The following is a 23,577-nucleotide window of genomic DNA, read 5'->3' as shown; positions in this document are numbered from 1 at the left end:
TCCAAGGTAGCCCACCGTTGGGGGTTCAGAGCAACCCCAAAGTCACCACACCAGCAGCTCAGGGCCGGTCAGGTGCAGAGTTCAAAGTGGTGCCCAAAACACATAGGCTAGAATGGAGAGAAGGGGGTGCCCCGGTTCCGGTCTGCTTGCAGGTAAGTACCCGCGTCTTCGGAGGGCAGACCAGGGGGGTTTTGTAGGGCACCGGGGGGGACACAAGTCCACACAGAAATTTCACCCTCAGCGGCGCGGGGGCGGCCGGGTGCAGTGTAGAAACAAGCGTCGGGTTCGCAATGTTAGTCTATGAGAGATCTCGGGATCTCTTCAGCGCTGCAGGCAGGCAAGGGGGGGATTCCTCGGGGAAACCTCCACTTGGGCAAGGGAGAGGGACTCCTGGGGGTCGCTTCTCCAGTGAAAGTCCGGTCCTTCAGGTCCTGGGGGCTGCGGGTGCAGGGTCTCTCCCAGGCGTCGGGACTTTAGGTTCAAAGAGTCGCGGTCAGGGGAAGCCTCGGGATTCCCTCTGCAGGCGGCGCTGTGGGGGCTCAGGGGGGACAGGTTTTGGTACTCACAGTATCGGAGTAGTCCTGGGGTCCCTCCTGAGGTGTTGGATCGCCACCAGCCGAGTCGGGGTCGCCGGGTGCAGTGTTGCAAGTCTCACGCTTCTTGCGGGGAGCTTGCAGGGTTCTTTAAAGTTGCTGGAAACAAAGTTGCAGCTTTTCTTGGAGCAGGTCCGCTGTCCTCGGGAGTTTCTTGTCTTTTCGAAGCAGGGGCAGTCCTCAGAGGATGTCGAGGTCGTTGGTCCCTTCGGAAGGCGTCGCTGGAGCAGGATCTTTGGAAGGCAGGAGACAGGCCGGTGAGTTTCTGGAGCCAAGGCAGTTGTCGTCTTCTGGTCTTCCGCTGCAGGGGTTTTCAGCTGGGCAGTCCTTCTTCTTGTTGCAGGAATCTAATTTTCTAGGGTTCAGGGTAGCCCTTAAATACTAAATTTAAGGGCGTGTTTAGGTCTGGGGGGTTAGTAGCCAATGGCTACTAGCCCTGAGGGTGGGTACACCCTCTTTGTGCCTCCTCCCAAGGGGAGGGGGTCACAACCCTAACCCTATTGGGGGAATCCTCCATCTGCAAGATGGAGGATTTCTAAAAGTTAGAGTCACTTCAGCTCAGGACACCTTAGGGGCTGTCCTGACTGGCCAGTGACTCCTCCTTGTTTTTCTCATTATCTTCTCCGGCCTTGCCGCCAAAAGTGGGGGCCTGGCCGGAGGGGGCGGGCAACTCCACTAGCTGGAGTGTCCTGCTGGGTTGGCACAAAGGAGGTGAGCCTTTGAGGCTCACCGCCAGGTGTGACAATTCCTGCCTGGGGGAGGTGTTAGCATCTCCACCCAGTGCAGGCTTTGTTACTGGCCTCAGAGTGACAAAGGCACTCTCCCCATGGGGCCAGCAACATGTCTCGGTTTGTGGCAGGCTGCTAAAACTAGTCAGCCTACACAGATAGTCGGTTAAGTTTCAGGGGGCACCTCTAAGGTGCCCTCTGGGGTGTATTTTACAATAAAATGTACACTGGCATCAGTGTGCATTTATTGTGCTGAGAAGTTTGATACCAAACTTCCCAGTTTTCAGTGTAGCCATTATGGTGCTGTGGAGTTCGTGTTTGACAGACTCCCAGACCATATACTCTTATGGCTACCCTGCACTTACAATGTCTAAGGTTTTGTTTAGACACTGTAGGGGTACCATGCTCATGCACTGGTACCCTCACCTATGGTATAGTGCACCCTGCCTTAGGGCTGTAAGGCCTGCTAGAGGGGTGTCTTACCTATACTGCATAGGCAGTGAGAGGCTGGCATGGCACCCTGAGGGGAGTGCCATGTCGACTTACTCGTTTTGTCCTCACTAGCACACACAAGCTGGCAAGCAGTGTGTCTGTGCTGAGTGAGGGGTCTCCAGGGTGGCATAAGACATGCTGCAGCCCTTAGAGACCTTCCTTGGCATCAGGGCCCTTGGTACTAGAAGTACCAGTTACAAGGGACTTATCTGGATGCCAGGGTCTGCCAATTGTGGATACAAAAGTACAGGTTAGGGAAAGAACACTGGTGCTGGGGCCTGGTTAGCAGGCCTCAGCACACTTTCAATTGTAAACATAGCATCAGCAAAGGCAAAAAGTCAGGGGGCAACCATGCCAAGGAGGCATTTCCTTACAATTGAGAACATGGTTGTTGTTCAATAATAAAATTAATCCTCAAAAATACTACTTGCCTAATAATTCTGCACTCCCTGTATATTGTTTTGCAGCTGTATTTTTCTGCATATTTATAATGTTATAACTGTATACCTGATATTTGCCAGTTTATGTGCACATGATCAACCCTCTTTCGGTTAAGATCTTTTGGTTAAGATGTAAAGCCAGTGGTGAAGTCTATAGCCTTTATCTTTTCATTAGGTAAAACAATGTCAGATTCCATAGGTTAGATCTGTTTATTTGGAAACATTGTGATAAAGACAGTAGGTGTCACCTATTTATTCTGAAGAGCATTTGTTAAAAGGCAATAGGTATTTAAGGGTGTGTTGTTATTACTATTTTATCAAAGCCTAAAGATAAGTATTTTGTAACATTAACTCTCTCAGATTATTGTGCCAGGCCAGGGTTTTGGTGACCCAACAAAACAATCCTTGGGTATAGAAGATTTGAAGTATGTGTACAGAAGACTGCACAATGATCATCTTTATTACGATCTGTTACTAGGGAATTGCTATTTGTTTGACAGTTATAATTTTGTACATATTTGTAATCTCATCATGATATATCTGATGGATGCCTTGTGGTAAATCATCCTACCAAAACAATAGGTTTGTGCTGGTTATAGTGACACGCCAATGTTGAAGGTTATAGGCCTGATCGTTTATAATGAAAAGTTTAGATAAATGCAGTAGTCTTGACAAATCTCTTGTGAAAAGTATATGTTTAAAGTCAATACGCATTTAAGGGTGAATTATTATTACTTCACATTAAAGCCTACACATGGGTCTTTTGTTATATAAAATCTCACAGATGCATTTTGTAGGAAGGATTTTGGTGTTTGTTACCTCCTCTGACAAATGCTAGGGGGAGAAGATTTGTAACCTATCTAATACTTTTTTGCCAGAATCTCTTTTTAGCTGTCTGCCAGTATCTTTTAATAATACAAATGATTAAATAATCCATATATATCCATGTAGGTACATAGAGGGCCTTTGGACCTGCTCTATACTGGCAGAGCTCTCCCGGAGAGTCATTTATAGTGTGTTTCTATCCAGAAAAGCCCACTGCACAGAGTAGTGGTTCAATCCACATGAATCATTGGCTCTCCCACCCTGTGAATGGCAGTTTCTGAAAATGAGTGCACTCCAGGGTCCAGGCTGGTTGGCGAGACGTTTAGTTTTCAGTTTTCTCCTTTTTGCAGTTTCCCTTTTTTTGTTTGCTTCTCCTCTTTTTATGTTCATTTTTCTTAGGAGGATACTAAACCTTGAGACAGTGCTGAAAGGACACTCATTCCCCCTGGAGTGTGCCTCATTCCACGTGGGCATGTCCTCTAAAAGAGACCATTATGGAATACTTTTGTCTATAGTGTATTATTGTTTTATTGATCCAAGATGGGCAGTACATTTGTTCTAAATGTGATGGTCATGCTGTAACTTTAAAGCAATGATAGACTGTGTATATGCCCCAGCAAGGTGGACACCAGTTGCTATATTTAGCTTTGTTGTATAGTAAGCATATGTCCACCATGTTTTGATGGTAGTCTGTTTTTATTTTTCTACTTACATTCTTTAAATCTATCTTGCATGTGTTTTGCTTTGTCATAGGGTGAATGCAAGAATGAGTCTCACACTGGCTAGATGAATGGATGCACAAATGCAAAGATGAGAGATAGAGTTCATGTATAAAGGTTTATGAAGTGCCTAAACCCATCAATGACACAGCACATTTTGCTTGTTTAGAATTGGTATTGTTGGAAACTGGATTGTTAAACTGTAATAAGGGATCAATAGGCCCCTAAATTGATCTGAGCTGTGGCTGAGCTTGCACACAGTAGTAACAATTTACTCCTAAAAGTCATCACTGGTTTCTGTGAGGAATAAATAAGGCAACACTCATGCACCAATTTAAAATGCAGACATAGAAAATGCATTTAACTCTAAATTGGTTAATTGAATCAGGAGTTGGAAGTTTTTTAAAATAACCCCAATTGCGTCCATAGAACACAATCGTATTCTAAGAAGTTTAAGTTAATCCCATATGGTTGGTTGTATATGTACTAAGGTCCCTGCATGTCTGACCAGAAACAAATAAGTGGAGTGAGGATGAGCACAAGTTTGCTCTTTGCATTGTCGCGAGTTTCACCTTGAAATTTAGGGCCAGATGTAGCAAGATATGCTTTTGCGACTCGGAAATTGTGAGTCGGTGCGACTCTCAATTCCCGATTCGCAAAAGCATATGCAGAATGGTGTCTCAGACACCTTCTGCGAATCGCAAGGGGGTCGCAAAGACCACCTCATTAATATTAATAAGGTGGGTCACAATTTGCGACCCCCTTGCGATTCCCTGCACTCACAGGGATGGTGGCCTGCTGGAGACCGCAGACCTCCTTGTCTGTGACTGCTTTTTCAACAAAACAGTTTTTTTTTTCTTTTTTTTTTTTCTTTTTTGTAATGAAGCTCGTTTTCCTTAAAGGAAAACGAGTTGTATTACAAAAGAAAAAATGAAACCATTTGGTTTCGTTTTTTCAGAGTAGGCAGTGTTGGACCACTGCCTTCTCTGAAAAAATATTTTGGGCGACATTCACAAAGGGGAAGGGGTCCCATGGGGACCCCTTCCCTTTTGTGAATGAGTTGACACCCACTTGACATGGGTGCTAACTGCAAATTGCTTTGCGACCGCATTCGTGGTCACAAAGCAATTCTGTATCACGGTGCGAATCGCAAATAGGAAGGGAACACCCCTTCCTATTTGCAAGTCGCATTCCCATTTTGCGACTCGCAAAATGGGAATGTGCATCGTGATTGCCGTTTTGCATGGCGCAAACTGCGAATTTCACAGTTTGCGCCATGCAAAACGGTTTGTACATCTGTCCCTTAGTGTTTATTTTCAGGTAGTCAAAATCTTTACTCCTGGCAAGTTGCAAAGCTGTGATCAAACGGGGGCTTCCCAGTGCCTGATATGTTGAATTCATGACTATTCCCCCCCCCCCCCCCCCCAACTAAGCCCCACCCACACAAGCCGTGACAGCTCTGGAAATGGGAATTTGTGTTGCTAGGATGATTCTTTGTGCCCTTTTCCTGCATATGTGGGGCACTTTTGCGCTTAGAAACTGTTATGAAGTTCAGATTCCATTATCAGGGTATAGCTGAAAACTGTGGCCAGAAAGGTGTTGAGCACAGATACCTTGTTTTCATGATCTCACTGTGGATTCAAGAATTGCCATAAAAAGCGCTGGTCTTCCTATATTTGTTTTGTTAGCTTCTTTAAGGAATCTAACTTTGATTTGAAATGGTGGTCTGGTTACACTGTATGGTCTGTTAGAACACATTTAAAATTCTGCTTAATGCACAATTACTCAGGTGGCCATTCTGCCACCTGACTGCTAGTGTCGCTAGGAAAACTGCTGGCCCTATTCCAAGTTCAATGCAGGACCTGCCCTTCGGGGAAAAGGGCCTTAACATTGGCGCCGGCTCGGAATCGAGCCGGCACCAATGTGGCGGTGCAGTGGGTGCAGCAGCACCCATCGCGCATTTCACTACCCGTAATTCGGCCCCGGGCACCCCCATTCCGCCGGCTTTTCCATGGCAGTATAAACCGCCATGGAAAGGCTGGCGGATGGGGACTCGTAATCCAGAGCGCAGCGCTGCTTGCAGCGCTACCCTGGTGGATTACAACCGGTTGGACCGCAGTGGCTCAGCCTAGTTCAGAATGGGGCCTATCAGACCTCCACTACCGCAGCGGTCTGACAACCACCCCGAGTCTGGTGGTCTCAAGACCGCCAGACTTCGAATGCCCCCCTCAGTCTTGCTGTTATGATTTGGGCCTCAGCGCAGGGAAGTTTCTTGGTCAGCTATGAGACATTCCAGCCGATCGTGGTTGTAGGTAAATTTGGTGACCTCCGGTTGCTGGGCAGGTCTGCAGTAGGGACACAGCTGGCTCAAGAGTGTTTTTAGCCAAAATGGACACATGCAACTGCAGTCCTCAGGCCACACTGTAGCTTGGAACTTTAATAGCTAGCATTTAGGGTCACATGGAAGATGCATTTGCTTGTGTGACCGCTGCACTGAAATCAGGGAGTCTGGGGAAAGCCCACAAACGAGTACATTGCTGGGGAGCTCCTTCTGCCATCAACTTGTAGAGTGTCTGACAGGAATGTCTCTTCTGCAGAAAAACATTCCATGACAATCTGAAATGTTATAATGCAGCCAACACAGTTCCATCCTATTTGTCATTTCAAGTTCTGACCCTGCTGTATACATATGTGGCAGCTCAGCATCGGATGTTTCTAAGACTGTTTCTGCACTGGGGGTGTTAATTGTAAAACATAATTCTGGATTGGCTCCCGAAGACCGTGTGAGACGTTCTCATGTGAAACGAGCCCACAGCTTAAAATAACCTGCACAGTATTTATTGTTACCAAAGTTTTATCATGCAATGACTCCACGGTATTTCCTAGAAAAGCCTAAATGAAGTGCTCAGTGTAGGCTCTGATGAGCGCCCTGCGCCTTTACTCGTAGTAGTTTGACTCTCATGAGCCATGGGGCAATCGCAGTATTTTAGGTTTTGATTTGTGGCAGATGCCATCAGATAGTCATTGCGAAGGTTTTAGAAGATAAGGGTAACTTCTTTTTTGAGGACTGTTCCCTCTAACTGCCTTTCTGTTTGCAGAATCGAGGGAGTGATTTAAAGTGTTGTACGTCATGTCTTCCTGGTGAAAGGCTTTCGTTATTGCTTGTCTAACATGTGGCTTTCTAATTTCAGCGGATGGATCTTGGCGACTGTTTAAAGGTACATGACCTGGCTCTTCGGGCGGATTATGAAATTGCATCCAAGCACCATGATTACTTCTTTGAACTGGACGTGAGTTTAAAATGGATGTTATTGCTGATTTTAAAATACTTTATTTTTGTAAATTGTACTGCTGGTGGAATTGTGTAAACATCAAGCGTCAAAGCCTGTTTGCTTTATCTGTGATTTGGGTCTGGCTTTTCCTGGCAATAAAGACGAGAGCATTGGTTTTAGGTATTTATGGTACTTTTGAGACTTGTTCCTGTACTTCCTTGGGTCACCAGATGCCTGGGGCACGTCACGCTTAGGGCTGCAGATCTCCCTGAGCTGCTTTAGTGGCTCAACAGACACATTATATATTCAGAAGTATTGTTTTGTTTCATTCCCTTCCTTCAGTGGTGGACCAGTCTAACCCTTTGTGCTCAGTTCTATATGGAGTACATGATCCTAAAAGGGAGTGGGTTATTTAGTGTGTAGTCCTTGCAAGTGATTTAGAGTATGCTGTACTGTGGGTGCCTCAAATGACATAACATGAGGCGAGTAGACATGCAATGCAGTTTAAGAAAAGTCATCTTTAAAAAAAAAAAAAAAAAAAAAGCAGGTGTATATAAAAGGGGAAATTAAAGCTTTTGCCCTTGCTCTGAAGACTATTGCTGGGCACACAGCTCATGAGCTGTTCCTGTGCCACGGATTGCTTAGCTGCAACCTAGCTAAGGCGCTGACTGTGTGTTTATACTTACTTTGTTAAAGGAGGCTGAAGCCCTTGTAAGAACCATGTAAATTGAACATAATTGAGAAGTTTAAGTGAGTCTGTGCGTGGAACAAATACAGACTGTAGGTTGTCTAACTAGATACTATCAATCAATCAATCAATAGTTTATTCGGTCCAAATTTGGGCCATTTGAAAAGTAAAAAGTAATATATATAAAAAGGACATTGACAATTAATACAGGAAAAAAAGTTCATAAAATTACATAAAAGGTTTCAAAAATAGTTAAGACAAGACTCACAAAATAGTCTCTGGATCCTACCCTATGCAGGACGCTAAATGCTAAAATGATACTGATCAGTTGTTAAAAGCATAAAAAGCATTTAAAACGGGTTTATACAATAAAAATAAGAGCTAAAAACTACATACAATAACTCCTGTTAGCAAAAGTTAAAAAAACAACCAGTGGAAAGTGATGCCCTAAGTTAATCAGTTCTATTGAATGAGTTGAACAAGTAGATTGCATTTTACCATTTGTAAACAGGGTGTTAGTTCGCTAACTTCTAGACTGTACTTCAACCGGTGGATTAAGATCCATAGTGATCCTACTGCGGATTTTCCATGCTGCTGCCAAATATTTAGAAACAGAACTCACTATCAGCATGGAAGTATCATATTTACATATTCTATATGCACTTACGATTTTGTATTGACAGTGTTTTACACAGAGGGGTAATCCACTTCCCTCGGGGGCATTTGTACAAAGGACAGAAAAATAGGACAGAAAAATAGGACATGCTCAGAAGTTTCCTTGGATAGATGGCAGTTTGTGCATTTGTCAGATAAGGAACTATTGGTCGACCAGCAGGCCGTGAAGCTGTTGACTGCCAATGTTCCATATCTGAACTGAAGTAATAGAGAACGAGCACGAGCTGGTATGGGGAGATCCAGGAAGCTTTCAGGCAGAGGTTCGTGCTTAACCAGCAGGAACTCTGCTGTCAGCCGACCTAACCCATTTGAGCCGAGAGATTCCTCATGGATCTTTTCCCAATAACGGTCTTTGATCAAGCGTTTAGCGTTACCAGGAATCATCTCGGATTCTCCCAATATTGGGATAGATTCAGTTTAACCCAGGCTACTTTCATCTCCCTTAGCCATCGTACTTTTTCCCATCCATAGCAAGGTGGCAATAATTCTTTAACTGCTAACCTGAAAGGTTCGAGTTCATCCGTTTTCCATAGTCTGACCCAGTACAGAAGTGGTCTTAAGTATGCTGTGTCTTTAATACTATTTAGACCCAGGTCCAGTCTTAGGGGGAGCATCGGCGTACCCTTCCCTAGTCTAGCTATGTGTCTAAGGAAATTATTTTCTTTGACTTGAAGAGTATCCATTTGTCTGTGGGATCCCCAAAGATCCGCTCCGTATAGGGCCGCGGCGTGGATTTGGACTTTGTATATTTCAGAGATGAGGGTCAGAGGGGGACTTGTTGCAGTGCTAGCTTTGCGTCCTATCACTCCACATCTTTGGCTGATTGTTAGTGCCCCTTTCCTTATAGCTGCATCCCAGCTGCCCTTATCGGATAGTCTGATGCCCAAATAATCGTATTCAATTACCCTCTCCAGAGGAATTTAATTTATCTTTATATTTGCTCTGAGCTTCTTGTTCGGGGGACTATATATCATGAGTTTAGTTTTCTTGAGATTTAGGTCTAACCCGTAATCTCTGCAGAATACACCGAACTGATTAACCAGATTCTGGATTCCCATGGATGATTTGGACAGAAGGATAGTGTCATCTGCATAAAGTAAGCATGGGACTTTGGTCCCGGCCTGCTTTGGGGAATCATTAGTGCAATTTGCTAAATACTTAATACAATTATTTATATATAGAAGAAAAAGAGTTGGGGCCAAAACGCACCCCTGTCTGACTCCCCTCTCAATAGCGACTGGTTCTGTTAGATCACCATTCTTGCCGCTCCTAATTTGAGCATAAGTATTCTCATGTAGTCAGGTGATGAGTTTCAAAAGGCCGTGTGGGACACCCATATTGGCTAGTGTCAGCCATAGCTGGTTTCTTGGGACCAAGTCAAACGCAGCTCTAAGATCAATAAAAACTACAAAAAGATTGCCACCTCCTACTTCCACAGTCTTCCATTTTATTGTAAGGAATCTTAGCACCTGATCTATGGTACTAACTGCTGGCCTAAACCCTGCTTGCAAATCAGAAATAGCATTGGTTTCCAGAATCCATTCTTCTAGACGGGACAAAATTTGCTTTGCAAAAAGTTTTTGGAAGTTATCGATTAAGGAGATTGGGCGGTAGTTAACAGGGTTAGAGGGGTTACCTTTCTTAAAGATGGGAACTATCTCTGCTCCCATCCAGGAGATACTATCACTGTAGTTCCTTAATTTCTTTGTTAGATGTACAGGTTAAGGGAGACCACCTTTATTTATTTGACAGGCTGTTCTAACCATATCTGGATGCAGCCCTTATCCTTTAAACTAGTAGTGTTTTGTGTCTTTTCTGGGGACATTCATGCATTGTCTAAATTCCCTCTTCTCTCTCTCTGCCGCTGGAGTTGCTGTTTGGGAGCTAATGTTTCATCACTCGGGAAAGCTCTTTTCTCTTCTTCCTGTTAGTTTTTTGATGCCTACTTTTTTATGCCAAGGAGTCCCACTATGAGCCCAAATTTGACAGTTTGGCAGAAATACCATTCTCAAGCATTGGATATTATATATTCACATGCGTGACTCATTCTCCATCATTAGGATGGGAATCACCGGTAATCTTAACTAACAGTATCTAAATGGCCATAGGCCTCAATAATAGTTGGTGTTTATTAGTATATCCACCTCATTTGAAGCAATCCGAACTTCAGCCAATAAGCAGGAAGTGGCAGCTTTTCTACTCCTCCTAGAGGCCACCATAGCTCGTATTTCTGAGACCCCGAGCAAAGCTCTACTGTAACCTATCAGTGACCTCTATGTTTTTACTTTTTGTGGTCTACCATGGGACGGAACTAGTCATACCTTGAGCTTACAGAGTACTTTGAGTTGGTTTTAGGGTAAATTCCTTTTTCTGGGCCATGGAGTCCCTTTTCTCTGTCAGCTGTCATGGTCTTTCGCCGTGATTGATACAGAGAAGAAACATTGCTATTTAAATCTTGTTGTTCCTGAGGATAGAAAAAGATGTATACTGATGATCTACATGGATTGAATTTACTGCCTTTATCCTACTCACACGTCTTTGTGCTGTGATATATGTAGGACTATTCCTTCTAAAACTCTACTATATCTCGTGGAAAGCTAAAAGAAATGCCCTCCTTAGATATGCCCAAACCCTGGGAATGGGTTTATGAAAAGCTGCCCACCAAGCACTACCACAAAGGCAGCACAAACAGTCATTGGCATAGTTCACAGGTCTTGCCTATGAGAGCTATTTGCTCAGACAATATTTTGTATCCATGCTGTACAGCAATGTGGATGCTTTGCAGTGTGGCTAAAATTAAATAAAGTGCTATGACACAGGCAGGGCTAATGCACTTTTTAAGCATTAACACTGGATGCACCATAGTACTTTTGATTATTATTTTTAGCCATGCTGCACAGCAGCCACACTGCTATAATGCATGGCTACAAATCATTGGCAAGTATGCAATGCCCATGCTATACAGCATGAACAAAAGGCAATGGCAAATCCAATAGTCTAAAAGGCAAGACCTATTAGCTTTGCCAGTGCTTCTTAGGTCTCAGCACAACACCCCTGTGATTTTGAGCAAATCAATTAATCTCCCCATGTGTGAAAAAGAAACAAATACAACATTGGACAAGAAATCCTATCACATAAAGAAAGCAATTGTGTCCATGTCTTAGTGAAAATACATTTGGAAGCAGCTAACATCTGTTGTCAAAATAAACATCCATTTCAAAGTAGAAACAGACTTCTTTGAAGTGCCTATGGCATAGTAAAACATATTTACAAATTGCAAGAGGTTCAACAAGGGCGACAGGGTAGAATTAAAAATGAAAGTAGTGCCTCAATCACAGCGCGATCTGTGAAAGAACAGCAATCAGTATGTGGTCCATGCTCCAGCTGAGAGAAGGGGGAGTGAAGTCAGCATGTGCTGGCCAATTAGACGGCAGACAATAAGAGTGACAATGAAGCCAACAAATGTTATGCAATGAGCAAGCTGTAAGCCCCTTCTTGTATACAGTATCTCTTGCAAGCGAGTGTGCAGGCGTTGTTGCAGGTGGTAACTGAAAAGGAGACCTGTAGAGTTTCCAAAACTAAACTTGTTCTATGAAGCACCAGCAGCCACCGCCACACAGAAAAACTGTGGACGTTCCACAGATAAAAAAATTAGGAAAGAAGAACGCAGGTCTGAGCAAACATCTCATTCCTATGAGGAACAGCAGGGAACCCATTACCACATGCTCTATTAGTTACTTACCTGTTATTCCAGTTCCCCGCATTGGTATTATTCATATTCAAATGTGACCCTCCCTCCTCAGTCCTCGGGGCTCATTCATTACATGCTCTTCTTAAACATGTGCTATAAGATCAGAGCTAGTGTGATTTCTAGAGGGAGTAGGAGAGCTGGCACGTGCACATCATTGGCTGAATGTTGGGTTACTTCAAACGAGGTGGGTATTTCTTCAAAACAAACACTGTTGTAGAGGCCCACAGACATTTTAACACTGATTAATGCTTTTAAAAGTATAGGTGATTCCCAGTCTGATGATGGGGAATGATTCAAGAATGTGCATATATGAAAGATATGAATGCATTAGAACTGGAGTTACAGGTAAGTAGCTAAGAGTCTTATTTATATCTTAAAGCAAACAGTTCTGATGGCTAGGAAGCTGGTGTAGACGCACCTCTCAGTCAGCCCAGTTCCTGCTATTGTTTATGCTTGTATTTTAATTGTCGCTTCAAGAGGTGCAGTGGTCACCAAACATCCATAAGAGGAATAATCCACATATGCACCAATTCCTTCAAGGCATAGACTTCCTCAGGGCTACAAATCACACAATAAATACATTCATCATTTGTATTCAAAAGACCAAGTAGTAAATACCTTACCCGTAGTAAGATACACTCATATTTTGGAAATCCCTCAAAGTAAACTGTGTTCAGAGGCTTGAATAGAAAGCTATTACCAGAAAACCCAGTAGAAGTGACTGACCTGACAAACAAGTCAAGACCCTAGGGCATCCCAAGGGAGAAATACTCCCATACGTGATGCAAAAACCCAAACCATAGTGTAGGAAGTTGGCTCTGTATTTGCTATTTCAAAGTAAGGAATAGCATGCACAGAGTCCAAGGGTTCCCCTTAGAGGTAAAATAGTGGTAAAAAGAGATAATACTAATGCTCTATTTTGTGGTAGTGTGGTCGAGCAGTAGGCTTATCCAAGGAGTAGTGTTAAGCATTTGTTGTACATACACATAGACAATAAATGAGGTACACACACTCAGAGACAAATCCAGCCAATAGGTTTTGTATAGAAAAATATATTTTCTTAGTTTATTTTAAGAACCACAGGTTCAACTTCTACATGTAATATCTCCTTCGAAAGGTATTGCAGGTAAGTACTTTAGGAACTTCAAATCATCAAAATTGCATGTATACTTTTCAAGTTATTCACAAATAGCTGTTTTAAAAGTGGACACTTAGTGCAATTTTCACAGTTCCTAGGGGAGGTAAGTATTTGTTAGGTTAACCAGGTAAGTAAGACACTTACAGGGCTTAGTTCTTGGTCCAAGGTAGCCCACCGTTGGGGGTTCAGAGCAACCCCAAAGTCACCACACCAGCAGCTCAGGGCCGGTCAGGTGCAGAGTTCAAAGTGGTGCCCAAAACGCATAGGCTAGAATGGAGAGAAGGGGGTGCCCCGGTTCCGGTCTGCTTGCAGGTAAGTACCCGCGTCTTCGGAGGGCAGACCAGGGGGGTTTTGTAGGGCACCGGGGGGGACACAAGTCCACACAGAAATTTCACCCTCAGCGGCGCGGGGGCGGCCGGGTGCAGTGTAGAAACAAGCGTCGGGTTCGCAATGTTAGTCTATGAGAGATCTCGGGATCTCTTCAGCGCTGCAGGCAGGCAAGGGGGGGATTCCTCGGGGAAACCTCCACTTGGGCAAGGGAGAGGGACTCCTGGGGGTCACTTCTCCAGTGAAAGTCCGGTCCTTCAGGTCCTGGGGGTTGCGGGTGCAGGGTCTCTCCCAGGCGTCGGGACTTTAGGTTCAAAGAGTCGCGGTCAGGGGAAGCCTCGGGATTCCCTCTGCAGGCGGCGCTGTGGGGGCTCAGGGGGGACAGGTTTTGGTACTCACAGTATCAGAGTAGTCCTGGGGTCCCTCCTGAGGTGTTGGATCGCCACCAGCCGAGTCGGGGTCGCCGGGTGCAGTGTTGCAAGTCTCACGCTTCTTGCGGGGAGCTTGCAGGGTTCTTTAAAGCTGCTGGAAACAAAGTTGCAGCTTTTCTTGGAGCAGGTCCGCTGTCCTCGGGAGTTTCTTGTCTTTTCGAAGCAGGGGCAGTCCTCAGAGGATGTCGAGGTCGCTGGTCCCTTTGGAAGGCGTCGCTGGAGCAGGATCTTTGGAAGGCAGGAGACAGGCCGGTGAGTTTCTGGAGCCAAGGCAGTTGTCGTCTTCTGGTCTTCCGCTGCAGGGGTTTTCAGCTAGGCAGTCCTTCTTCTTGTAGTTGCAGGAATCTAATTTTCTAGGGTTCAGGGTAGCCCTTAAATACTAAATTTAAGGGCGTGTTTAGGTCTGGGGGGTTAGTAGCCAATGGCTACTAGCCCTGAGGGTGGGTACACCCTCTTTGTGCCTCTTCCCAAGGGGAGGGGGTCACAATCCTAACCCTATTGGGGGAATCCTCCATCTGCAAGATGGAGGATTTCTAAAAGTTAGAGTCACTTCAGCTCAGGACACCTTAGGGGCTGTCCTGACTGGCCAGTGACTCCTCCTTGTTTTTCTCATTATTTTCTCCGGCCTTGCCGCCAAAAGTGGGGCCTGGCCGGAGGGGGCGGGCAACTCCACTAGCTGGAGTGTCCTGCTGGGTTGGCACAAAGGAGGTGAGCCTTTGAGGCTCACCGCCAGGTGTGACAATTCCTGCCTGGGGGAGGTGTTAGCATCTCCACCCAGTGCAGGCTTTGTTACTGGCCTCAGAGTGACAAAGGCACTCTCCCCATGGGGCCAGCAACATGTCTCGGTTTGTGGCAGGCTGCTAAAACTAGTCAGCCTACACAGATAGTCGGTTAAGTTTCAGGGGGCACCTCTAAGGTGCCCTCTGGGGTGTATTTTACAATAAAATGTACACTGGCATCAGTGTGCATTTATTGTGCTGAGAAGTTTGATACCAAACTTCCCAGTTTTCAGTGTAGCCATTATGGTGCTGTGGAGTTCGTGTTTGACAAACTCCCAGACCATATACTCTTATGGCTACCCTGCACTTACAAGGTCTAAGGTTTTGTTTAGACACTGTAGGGGTACCATGCTCATGCACTGGTACCCTCACCTATGGTATAGTGCACCCTGCCTTAGGGCTGTAAGGCCTGCTAGAGGGGTGTCTTACCTATACTGCATAGGCAGTGAGAGGCTGGCATGGCACCCTGAGGGGAGTGCCATGTCGACTTACTCGTTTTGTCCTCACTAGCACACACAAGCTGGCAAGCAGTGTGTCTGTGCTGAGTGAGAGGTCTCCAGGGTGGCATAAGACATGCTGCAGCCCTTAGAGACCTTCCTTGGCATCAGGGCCCTTGGTACTAGAAGTACCAGTTACAAGGGACTTATCTGGATGCCAGGGTCTGCCAATTGTGGATACAAAAGTACAGGTTAGGGAAAGAACACTGGTGCTGGGGCCTGGTTAGCAGGCCTCAGCACACTTTCAATTGTAAACATAGCATCAGCAAAGGCAAAAAGTCAGGGGGCAACCATGCCAAGGAGGCATTTCCTTACACAACCCCCCCCCCAAACGAAAGAGGATGAGACTAACCTTTCCCAAGAGAGTCTTCATTTTCTAAGTGGAAGAACCTGGAAAGGCCATCTGCATTGGCATGGGCAGTCCCAGGTCTGTGTTCCACTATAAAGTCCATTCCCTGTAGGGAGATGGACCACCTCAACAGTTTGGGGTTTTCACCTTTCATTTGCATCAGCCATTTGAGAGGTCTGTGGTCAGTTTGAACTAGGAAGTGAGTCCCAAAGAGGTATGGTCTCAGCTTCTTCAGGGACCAAACCACAGCAAAGGCCTCCCTCTCAATGGCACTCCAACGCTGCTCCCTGGGGAGTAACCTCCTGCTAATGAAAGCAACAGGCTGGTCAAGGCCATCATCATTTGTTTGGGACAAAACTGCCCCTATCCCATGTTCAGAGGCATCAGTCTGCACAATGAACTGCTTAGAATAATCTGGAGCTTTTAGAACTGGTGCTGAGCACATTGCCTGTTTCAGGGTGTCAAAGGCCTGTTGGCATTCCACAGTCCAGTTTACTTTCTTGGGCATTTTCTTGGAGGTGAGTTCAGTGAGGGCTGTCACAATGGATCCATATCCCTTCACAAACCTCCTGTAATACCCAGTTAAGCCAAGGAATGCCCTGACTTGAGTCTGGGTTTTTGGAGCTACCCAGTCCAGAATAGTCTGGATCTTGGGTTGGAGTGGCTGAACTTGGCCTCCACCTACAAGGTGGCCCAAGTAAACCACAGTTCCCTGCCCTATCTGGCATTTGGATGCCTTGATAGAGAGGCCTGCAGATTGCAGAGCCTTCAAAACCTTCCTCAGGTGGACCAGGTGATCCTGCCAGGTGGAGCTAAAGACAGCAATATCATCAAGATAAGCTGTGCTAAAGGACTCCAAGCCAGCAAGGACTTGATTCACCAACCTTTGGAAGGTGGCAGGGGCATTCTTTAAACCAAAGGGCATAACAGTAAACTGATAATGCCCATCAGGTGTGGAGAATGCTGTTTTCTCTTTTGCTCCAGGTGCCATTTTTATTTGCCAGTACCCTGCTGTCAAGTCAAAGGTACTTAGGAATTTGGCAGCACCTAATTTGTCTATGAGCTCATCAGCTCTTGGAATTGGATGAGCATCTGTCTTGGTGACAGAATTGAGCCCTCTGTAGTCCACACAAAACCTCATCTCTTTCTTTCCATCTTTGGTGTGAGGTTTGGGGACTAAGACCACTGGGCTAGCCCAGGGGCTGTCAGAGCGCTCAATCACTCCCAATTCCAGCATCTTGTGGACTTCCACCTTGATGCTTTCCTTAACATGGTCAGACTGTCTAAAGATTTTGTTCTTGACAGGCATGCTGTCTCCTGTGTCCACATCATGGGTACACAGGTGTGTCTGACCAGGGGTTAAGGAGAAGAGTTCAGGAAACTGTTGTAGGACTCTCCTACAATCAGCTTGCTGTTGGCCAGAGAGGGTGTCTGAGTAGATCACTCCATCTACTGTGCCAGATCAGGGAGAGGTTCACTCTCTGCCTCCTGATCCTCATCTGTTACCATCAACAGATTCACATCAGCCCTGTCATGGAAGAGCTTAAGGCGGTTCACATGGATCACCCTCTTGGGGCTCCTGCTTGTGCCCAGGTCCACCAGGTAGGTGACCTGACTCTTCCTTTCTAGTACTGGGTAAGGGCCACTCCATTTGTCCTGGAGTGCCCTGGGAGCCACAGGCTCCAGAACCCAGACTTTCTGCCCTGGTTGGAACTCAACCAGTGCAGCCTTTTGGTCATACCAAAACTTCTGGAGCTGTTGGCTGGCCTCAAGGTTTTTGGTTGCCTTTTCCATGTACTCTGCCATTCTAGAGCGAAGGCCAAGTACATAGTCCACTATGTCTTGTTTTGGCTCATGGAGAGGTCTCTCCCAGCCCTCTTTAACAAGAGCAAGTGGTCCCCTCACAGGATGACCAAACAGAAGTTCAAAGGGTGAGAATCCTACTCCCTTCTGTGGCACCTCTCTGTAAGCGAAAAGCAGACATGGCAAGAGGACATCCCATCTCCTTTTGAGCTTTTCTGGGAGCCCCATGATCATGCCTTTTAATGTCTTGTTGAATCTCTCAACCAAGCCATTAGTTTGTGGGTGGTATGGTGTAGTGAATTTATAAGTCACTCCACACTCATTCCACATGTGCTTTAGGTATGCTGACATGAAGTTGGTACCCCTGTCAGACACCACCTCCTTAGGGAAACCCACTCTGGTAAAGATACCAATGAGGGCCTTGGCTACTGCAGGGGCAGTAGTCGACCTAAGGGGAATAGCTTCAGGATACCTGGTAGCATGATCCACTACTACCAGGATATACATATTTCCTGAGGCTGTGGGAGGTTCCAGTGGACCAACTATGTCCACACCCACTCTTTCAAAGGGAACCCCCACCACTGGAAGTGGAATGAGGGGGGCCTTTGGATGCCCACCTGTCTTACCACTGGCTTGACAGGTGGGGCAGGAGAGGCAAAACTCCTTAACCATGTTGGACATATTGGGCCAGTAGAAGTGGTTGACTAACCTCTCCCACGTCTTGGTTTGTCCCAAATGTCCAGCAAGGGGAATGTCATGGGCCAATGTTAGGATGAACTCTCTGAACAGCTGAGGCACTACCACTCTCCTAGTGGCACCAGGTTTGGGGTCTCTGGCCTCAGTGTACAGGAGTCCATCTTCCCAATAGACCCTATGCGTTCCATTTTTCTTGCCTTTGGACTCTTCAGCAGCTTGCTGCCTAAGGCCTTCAAGAGAGGGACAGGTTTCTTGTCCCTTACACAGCTCCTCCCTTGAGGGTCCCCCTGGGCCCAAGAGCTCAACCTGGTAAGGTTCAAGCTCCAAAGGCTCAGGTCCCTCAGAGGGCAGAACTTCTTCCTGAGAAGAGAGGTTCCCTTTCTTTTGCTGTGTTGCAGTTGGTTTCCCAACTGACTTTCCCGTTCTCTTGGTAGGCTGGGCCATTCTTCCAGACTCCAGCTCTACTTGTTCACCCTGTGCCTTGCACTGTGCTCTTGTTTTCACACACACCAGTTCAGGGATACCCAGCATTGCTGCATGGGTTTTTAGTTCTACCTCAGCCCATGCTGAGGACTCCAGGTCATTTCCAAGCAGACAGTCCACTGGGATATTTGAGGAGACCACCACCTGTTTCAGGCCATTGACCCCTCCCCATTCTAAAGTAACCATTGCCATGGGATGTACTTTTCTCTGATTGTCAGCGTTGGTGACTGTGTAAGTTTTTCCAGTCAGGTATTGGCCAGGGGAAAACAGTTTCTCTGTCACCATGGTGACACTGGCACCTGTATCCCTCAGGCCCTCTATTCTAGTCCCATTAATTAAGAGTTGCTGTCTGTATTTTTGCATGTTAGGCGGCCAGACAGCTAGTGTGGCTAAATCCACCCCACCCTCAGAAACTAGAGTAGCTTCAGTGTGGACCCTGATTTGCTCTGGGCACACTGTTGATCCCACTTGGAGACTAGCCATACCAGTGTTACCTGGATGGGAGTTTGGAGTGGAATCTTTCTTGGGACAGGCCTTGTCTCCAGTTTGGTGTCCATGCTGTTTACAGCTATGACACCAGGCCTTTTTGGGATCAAAGTTTTTACCCTTGTACCCATTGTTTTGTGAAGAGGCTCTGGGCCCACCCTCCTGTGCAGGTTTTTGGGGGCCTGTAGAAGACTCTTTACTATTTTTAGTTTTGGTTGTCTCATCACCCTTCCCCTGGGGAGTCTTTGTGACCCCTTTCTTTTGGTCACCCCCTGTTGAAGTCTTGGACACCCTTGTCTTGACCCAATGGTCCGCCTTCTTTCCCAATTCTTGGGGAGAAATTGGTCCTAGGTCTACCAGATGCTGATGCAGTTTATCATTGAAACAATTACTTAACAGGTGTTCTTTCACAAATAAATTGTACAGCCCATCATAATTACTTACACCACTGCCTTGAATCCAACCATCTAGTGTTTTCACTGAGTAGTCAACAAAGTCAACCCAGGTCTGGCTCGAGGATTTTTGAGCCCCCCTGAACCTAATCCTGTACTCCTCAGTGGAGAATCCAAAGCCCTCAATCAGGGTACCCTTCATGAGGTCATAAGATTCTGCATCTTGTCCAGAGAGTGTGAGGAGTCTATCCCTACACTTTCCTGTGAACATTTCCCAAAGGAGAGCACCCCAGTGAGATCTGTTCACTTTTCTGGTTACACAAGCCCTCTCAAAAGCTGTGAACCATTTGGTGATGTCATCACCATCTTCATATTTAGTTACAATCCCTTTAGGGATTTTCAACATGTCAGGAGAATCTCTGACCCTATTTATATTGCTGCCACCATTGATGGGTCCTAGGCCCATCTCTTGTCTTTCCCTCTCTATGGCTAGGATCTGTCTTTCCAAAGCCAATCTTTTGGCCATCCTGGCTAACTGGATGTCCTCTTCACTGGGGCTATCCTCAGTGATTTCAGAGGTGTTGGTCTCTCCTGTGAGGGAACCAGCATCTCTGACTATTATTTTTGGAGTCAGGGTTTGAGGGACCCTGTTCTCCCTAGATAGGACTGGTAGGGGGGAATTGTCCTCCAAGTCACTATCCTCTTCCTCTGAGTTGCCACCCTCAGAGGGGTTGGCCTTTTCAAACTCTGCCAAAAGCTCCTGGAGCTGTATTTTGGTAGGTTTGGGGCCCATTGTTATTTTCTTTATTTTACAGAGTGACCTTAGCTCCCTCATCTTAAGATGGAGGTAAGGTGTGGTGTCGAGTTCCACCACAGTCACATCTGTGCTAGACATTTTGCTTCTAAAAGTTGGAATACTTTTTAAGAATCTACAACTGGTTCTAGAATCTAATTCAAACTTTTACAAACTTTTAAACTCTAAAAGAAATGCTAAACAGGATCTAACACAAGGCCCTAGCAGGTCTTTTAAGAATTTAGAAAACTTTTCAAATTGCAAAAATCAATTTCTAATGACAATTTTGGAATTTGTCGTGTGATCAGGTATTGGCTGAGTAGTCCAGCAAATGCAAAGTCTTGTACCCCACCGCTGATCCACCAATGTAGGAAGTTGGCTCTGTATGTGCTATTTCAAAGTAAGGAATAGCATGCACAGAGTCCATGGGTTCCCCTTAGAGGTAAAATAGTGGTAAAAAGAGATAATACTAATGCTCTATTTTGTGGTAGTGTGGTCGAGCAGTAGGCTTATCCAAGGAGTAGTGTTAAGCATTTGTTGTACATACACATAGACAATAAATGAGGTACACACACTCAGAGACAAATCCAGCCAATAGGTTTTGTATAGAAAAATATCTTTTCTTAGTTTATTTTAAGAACCACAGGTTCAACTTCTACATGTAATATCTCCTTCGAAAGGTATTGCAGGTAAGTACTTTAGGAACTTCAAATCATCAAAATTGCATGTATACTTTTCAAGTTATTCACAAATAGCTGTTTTAAAAGTGGACACTTAGTGCAATTTTCACAGTTCCTAGGGGAGGTAAGTATTTGTTAGGTTAACCAGGTAAGTAAGACACTTACAGGGCTTAGTTCTTGGTCCAAGGTAGCCCACCGTTGGGGGTTCAGAGCAACCCCAAAGTCACCACACCAGCAGCTCAGGGCCGGTCAGGTGCAGAGTTCAAAGTGGTGCCCAAAACGCATAGGCTAGAATGGAGAGAAGGGGGTGCCCCGGTTCCGGTCTGCTTGCAGGTAAGTACCCGCGTCTTCGGAGGGCAGACCAGGGGGGTTTTGTAGGGCACCGGGGGGGACACAAGTCCACACAGAAATTTCACCCTCAGCGGCGCGGGGGCGGCCGGGTGCAGTGTAGAAACAAGCGTCGGGTTCGCAATGTTAGTCTATGAGAGATCTCGGGATCTCTTCAGCGCTGCAGGCAGGCAAGGGGGGGATTCCTCGGGGAAACCTCCACTTGGGCAAGGGAGAGGGACTCCTGGGGGTCACTTCTCCAGTGAAAGTCCGGTCCTTCAGGTCCTGGGGGTTGCGGGTGCAGGGTCTCTCCCAGGCGTCGGGACTTTAGGTTCAAAGAGTCGCGGTCAGGGGAAGCCTCGGGATTCCCTCTGCAGGCGGCGCTGTGGGGGCTCAGGGGGGACAGGTTTTGGTACTCACAGTATCAGAGTAGTCCTGGGGTCCCTCCTGAGGTGTTGGATCGCCACCAGCCGAGTCGGGGTCGCCGGGTGCAGTGTTGCAAGTCTCACGCTTCTTGCGGGGAGCTTGCAGGGTTCTTTAAAGCTGCTGGAAACAAAGTTGCAGCTTTTCTTGGAGCAGGTCCGCTGTCCTCGGGAGTTTCTTGTCTTTTCGAAGCAGGGGCAGTCCTCAGAGGATGTCGAGGTCGCTGGTCCCTTTGGAAGGCGTCGCTGGAGCAGGATCTTTGGAAGGCAGGAGACAGGCCGGTGAGTTTCTGGAGCCAAGGCAGTTGTCGTCTTCTGGTCTTCCGCTGCAGGGGTTTTCAGCTAGGCAGTCCTTCTTCTTGTAGTTGCAGGAATCTAATTTTCTAGGGTTCAGGGTAGCCCTTAAATACTAAATTTAAGGGCGTGTTTAGGTCTGGGGGGTTAGTAGCCAATGGCTACTAGCCCTGAGGGTGGGTACACCCTCTTTGTGCCTCTTCCCAAGGGGAGGGGGTCACAATCCTAACCCTATTGGGGGAATCCTCCATCTGCAAGATGGAGGATTTCTAAAAGTTAGAGTCACTTCAGCTCAGGACACCTTAGGGGCTGTCCTGACTGGCCAGTGACTCCTCCTTGTTTTTCTCATTATTTTCTCCGGCCTTGCCGCCAAAAGTGGGGCCTGGCCGGAGGGGGCGGGCAACTCCACTAGCTGGAGTGTCCTGCTGGGTTGGCACAAAGGAGGTGAGCCTTTGAGGCTCACCGCCAGGTGTGACAATTCCTGCCTGGGGGAGGTGTTAGCATCTCCACCCAGTGCAGGCTTTGTTACTGGCCTCAGAGTGACAAAGGCACTCTCCCCATGGGGCCAGCAACATGTCTCGGTTTGTGGCAGGCTGCTAAAACTAGTCAGCCTACACAGATAGTCGGTTAAGTTTCAGGGGGCACCTCTAAGGTGCCCTCTGGGGTGTATTTTACAATAAAATGTACACTGGCATCAGTGTGCATTTATTGTGCTGAGAAGTTTGATACCAAACTTCCCAGTTTTCAGTGTAGCCATTATGGTGCTGTGGAGTTCGTGTTTGACAAACTCCCAGACCATATACTCTTATGGCTACCCTGCACTTACAAGGTCTAAGGTTTTGTTTAGACACTGTAGGGGTACCATGCTCATGCACTGGTACCCTCACCTATGGTATAGTGCACCCTGCCTTAGGGCTGTAAGGCCTGCTAGAGGGGTGTCTTACCTATACTGCATAGGCAGTGAGAGGCTGGCATGGCACCCTGAGGGGAGTGCCATGTCGACTTACTCGTTTTGTCCTCACTAGCACACACAAGCTGGCAAGCAGTGTGTCTGTGCTGAGTGAGAGGTCTCCAGGGTGGCATAAGACATGCTGCAGCCCTTAGAGACCTTCCTTGGCATCAGGGCCCTTGGTACTAGAAGTACCAGTTACAAGGGACTTATCTGGATGCCAGGGTCTGCCAATTGTGGATACAAAAGTACAGGTTAGGGAAAGAACACTGGTGCTGGGGCCTGGTTAGCAGGCCTCAGCACACTTTCAATTGTAAACATAGCATCAGCAAAGGCAAAAAGTCAGGGGGCAACCATGCCAAGGAGGCATTTCCTTACACATAGTGACATAGTGAAACAAACAAAAATAAATACATTATGACCATAGAGTATGCAGATAGTCAAGCAAAGTGGAATGACATCCATAGCTCAGCTAATAAAGAGCAACTAACCACCTGTCTAATGCAAGATCAGTTTAGACACCATGTCAGATGCCTGTCGTTAGAAAT

The 23,577-nt window shown here is 46.4% G+C and overlaps 1 protein-coding gene across 3 annotated transcripts in view; it reads left to right on the top strand.

Annotated features, from left to right (window-relative positions):
* LOC138292552 (putative RNA-binding protein Luc7-like 2) overlaps positions 1–23,577 on the top strand; it is a 311,074-nt gene that overhangs the window by 89,174 nt on the left and 198,323 nt on the right. For all 3 annotated transcript variants that reach the window (XM_069231227.1, XM_069231228.1, XM_069231229.1), the window contains one exon: positions 6,989–7,087. In XM_069231227.1, coding sequence (XP_069087328.1) covers positions 6,989–7,087 — 99 coding nt within the window. The remainder of the gene's footprint in view (positions 1–6,988; positions 7,088–23,577) is intronic.

The sequence above is a fragment of the Pleurodeles waltl genome, chromosome 4_2 (genome assembly GCF_031143425.1).
Source record: "Pleurodeles waltl isolate 20211129_DDA chromosome 4_2, aPleWal1.hap1.20221129, whole genome shotgun sequence".
In the NCBI taxonomy this organism is placed as follows: domain Eukaryota; kingdom Metazoa; phylum Chordata; class Amphibia; order Caudata; family Salamandridae; genus Pleurodeles; species Pleurodeles waltl.
This window is presented reverse-complemented; position numbering and strand designations above follow the sequence as displayed.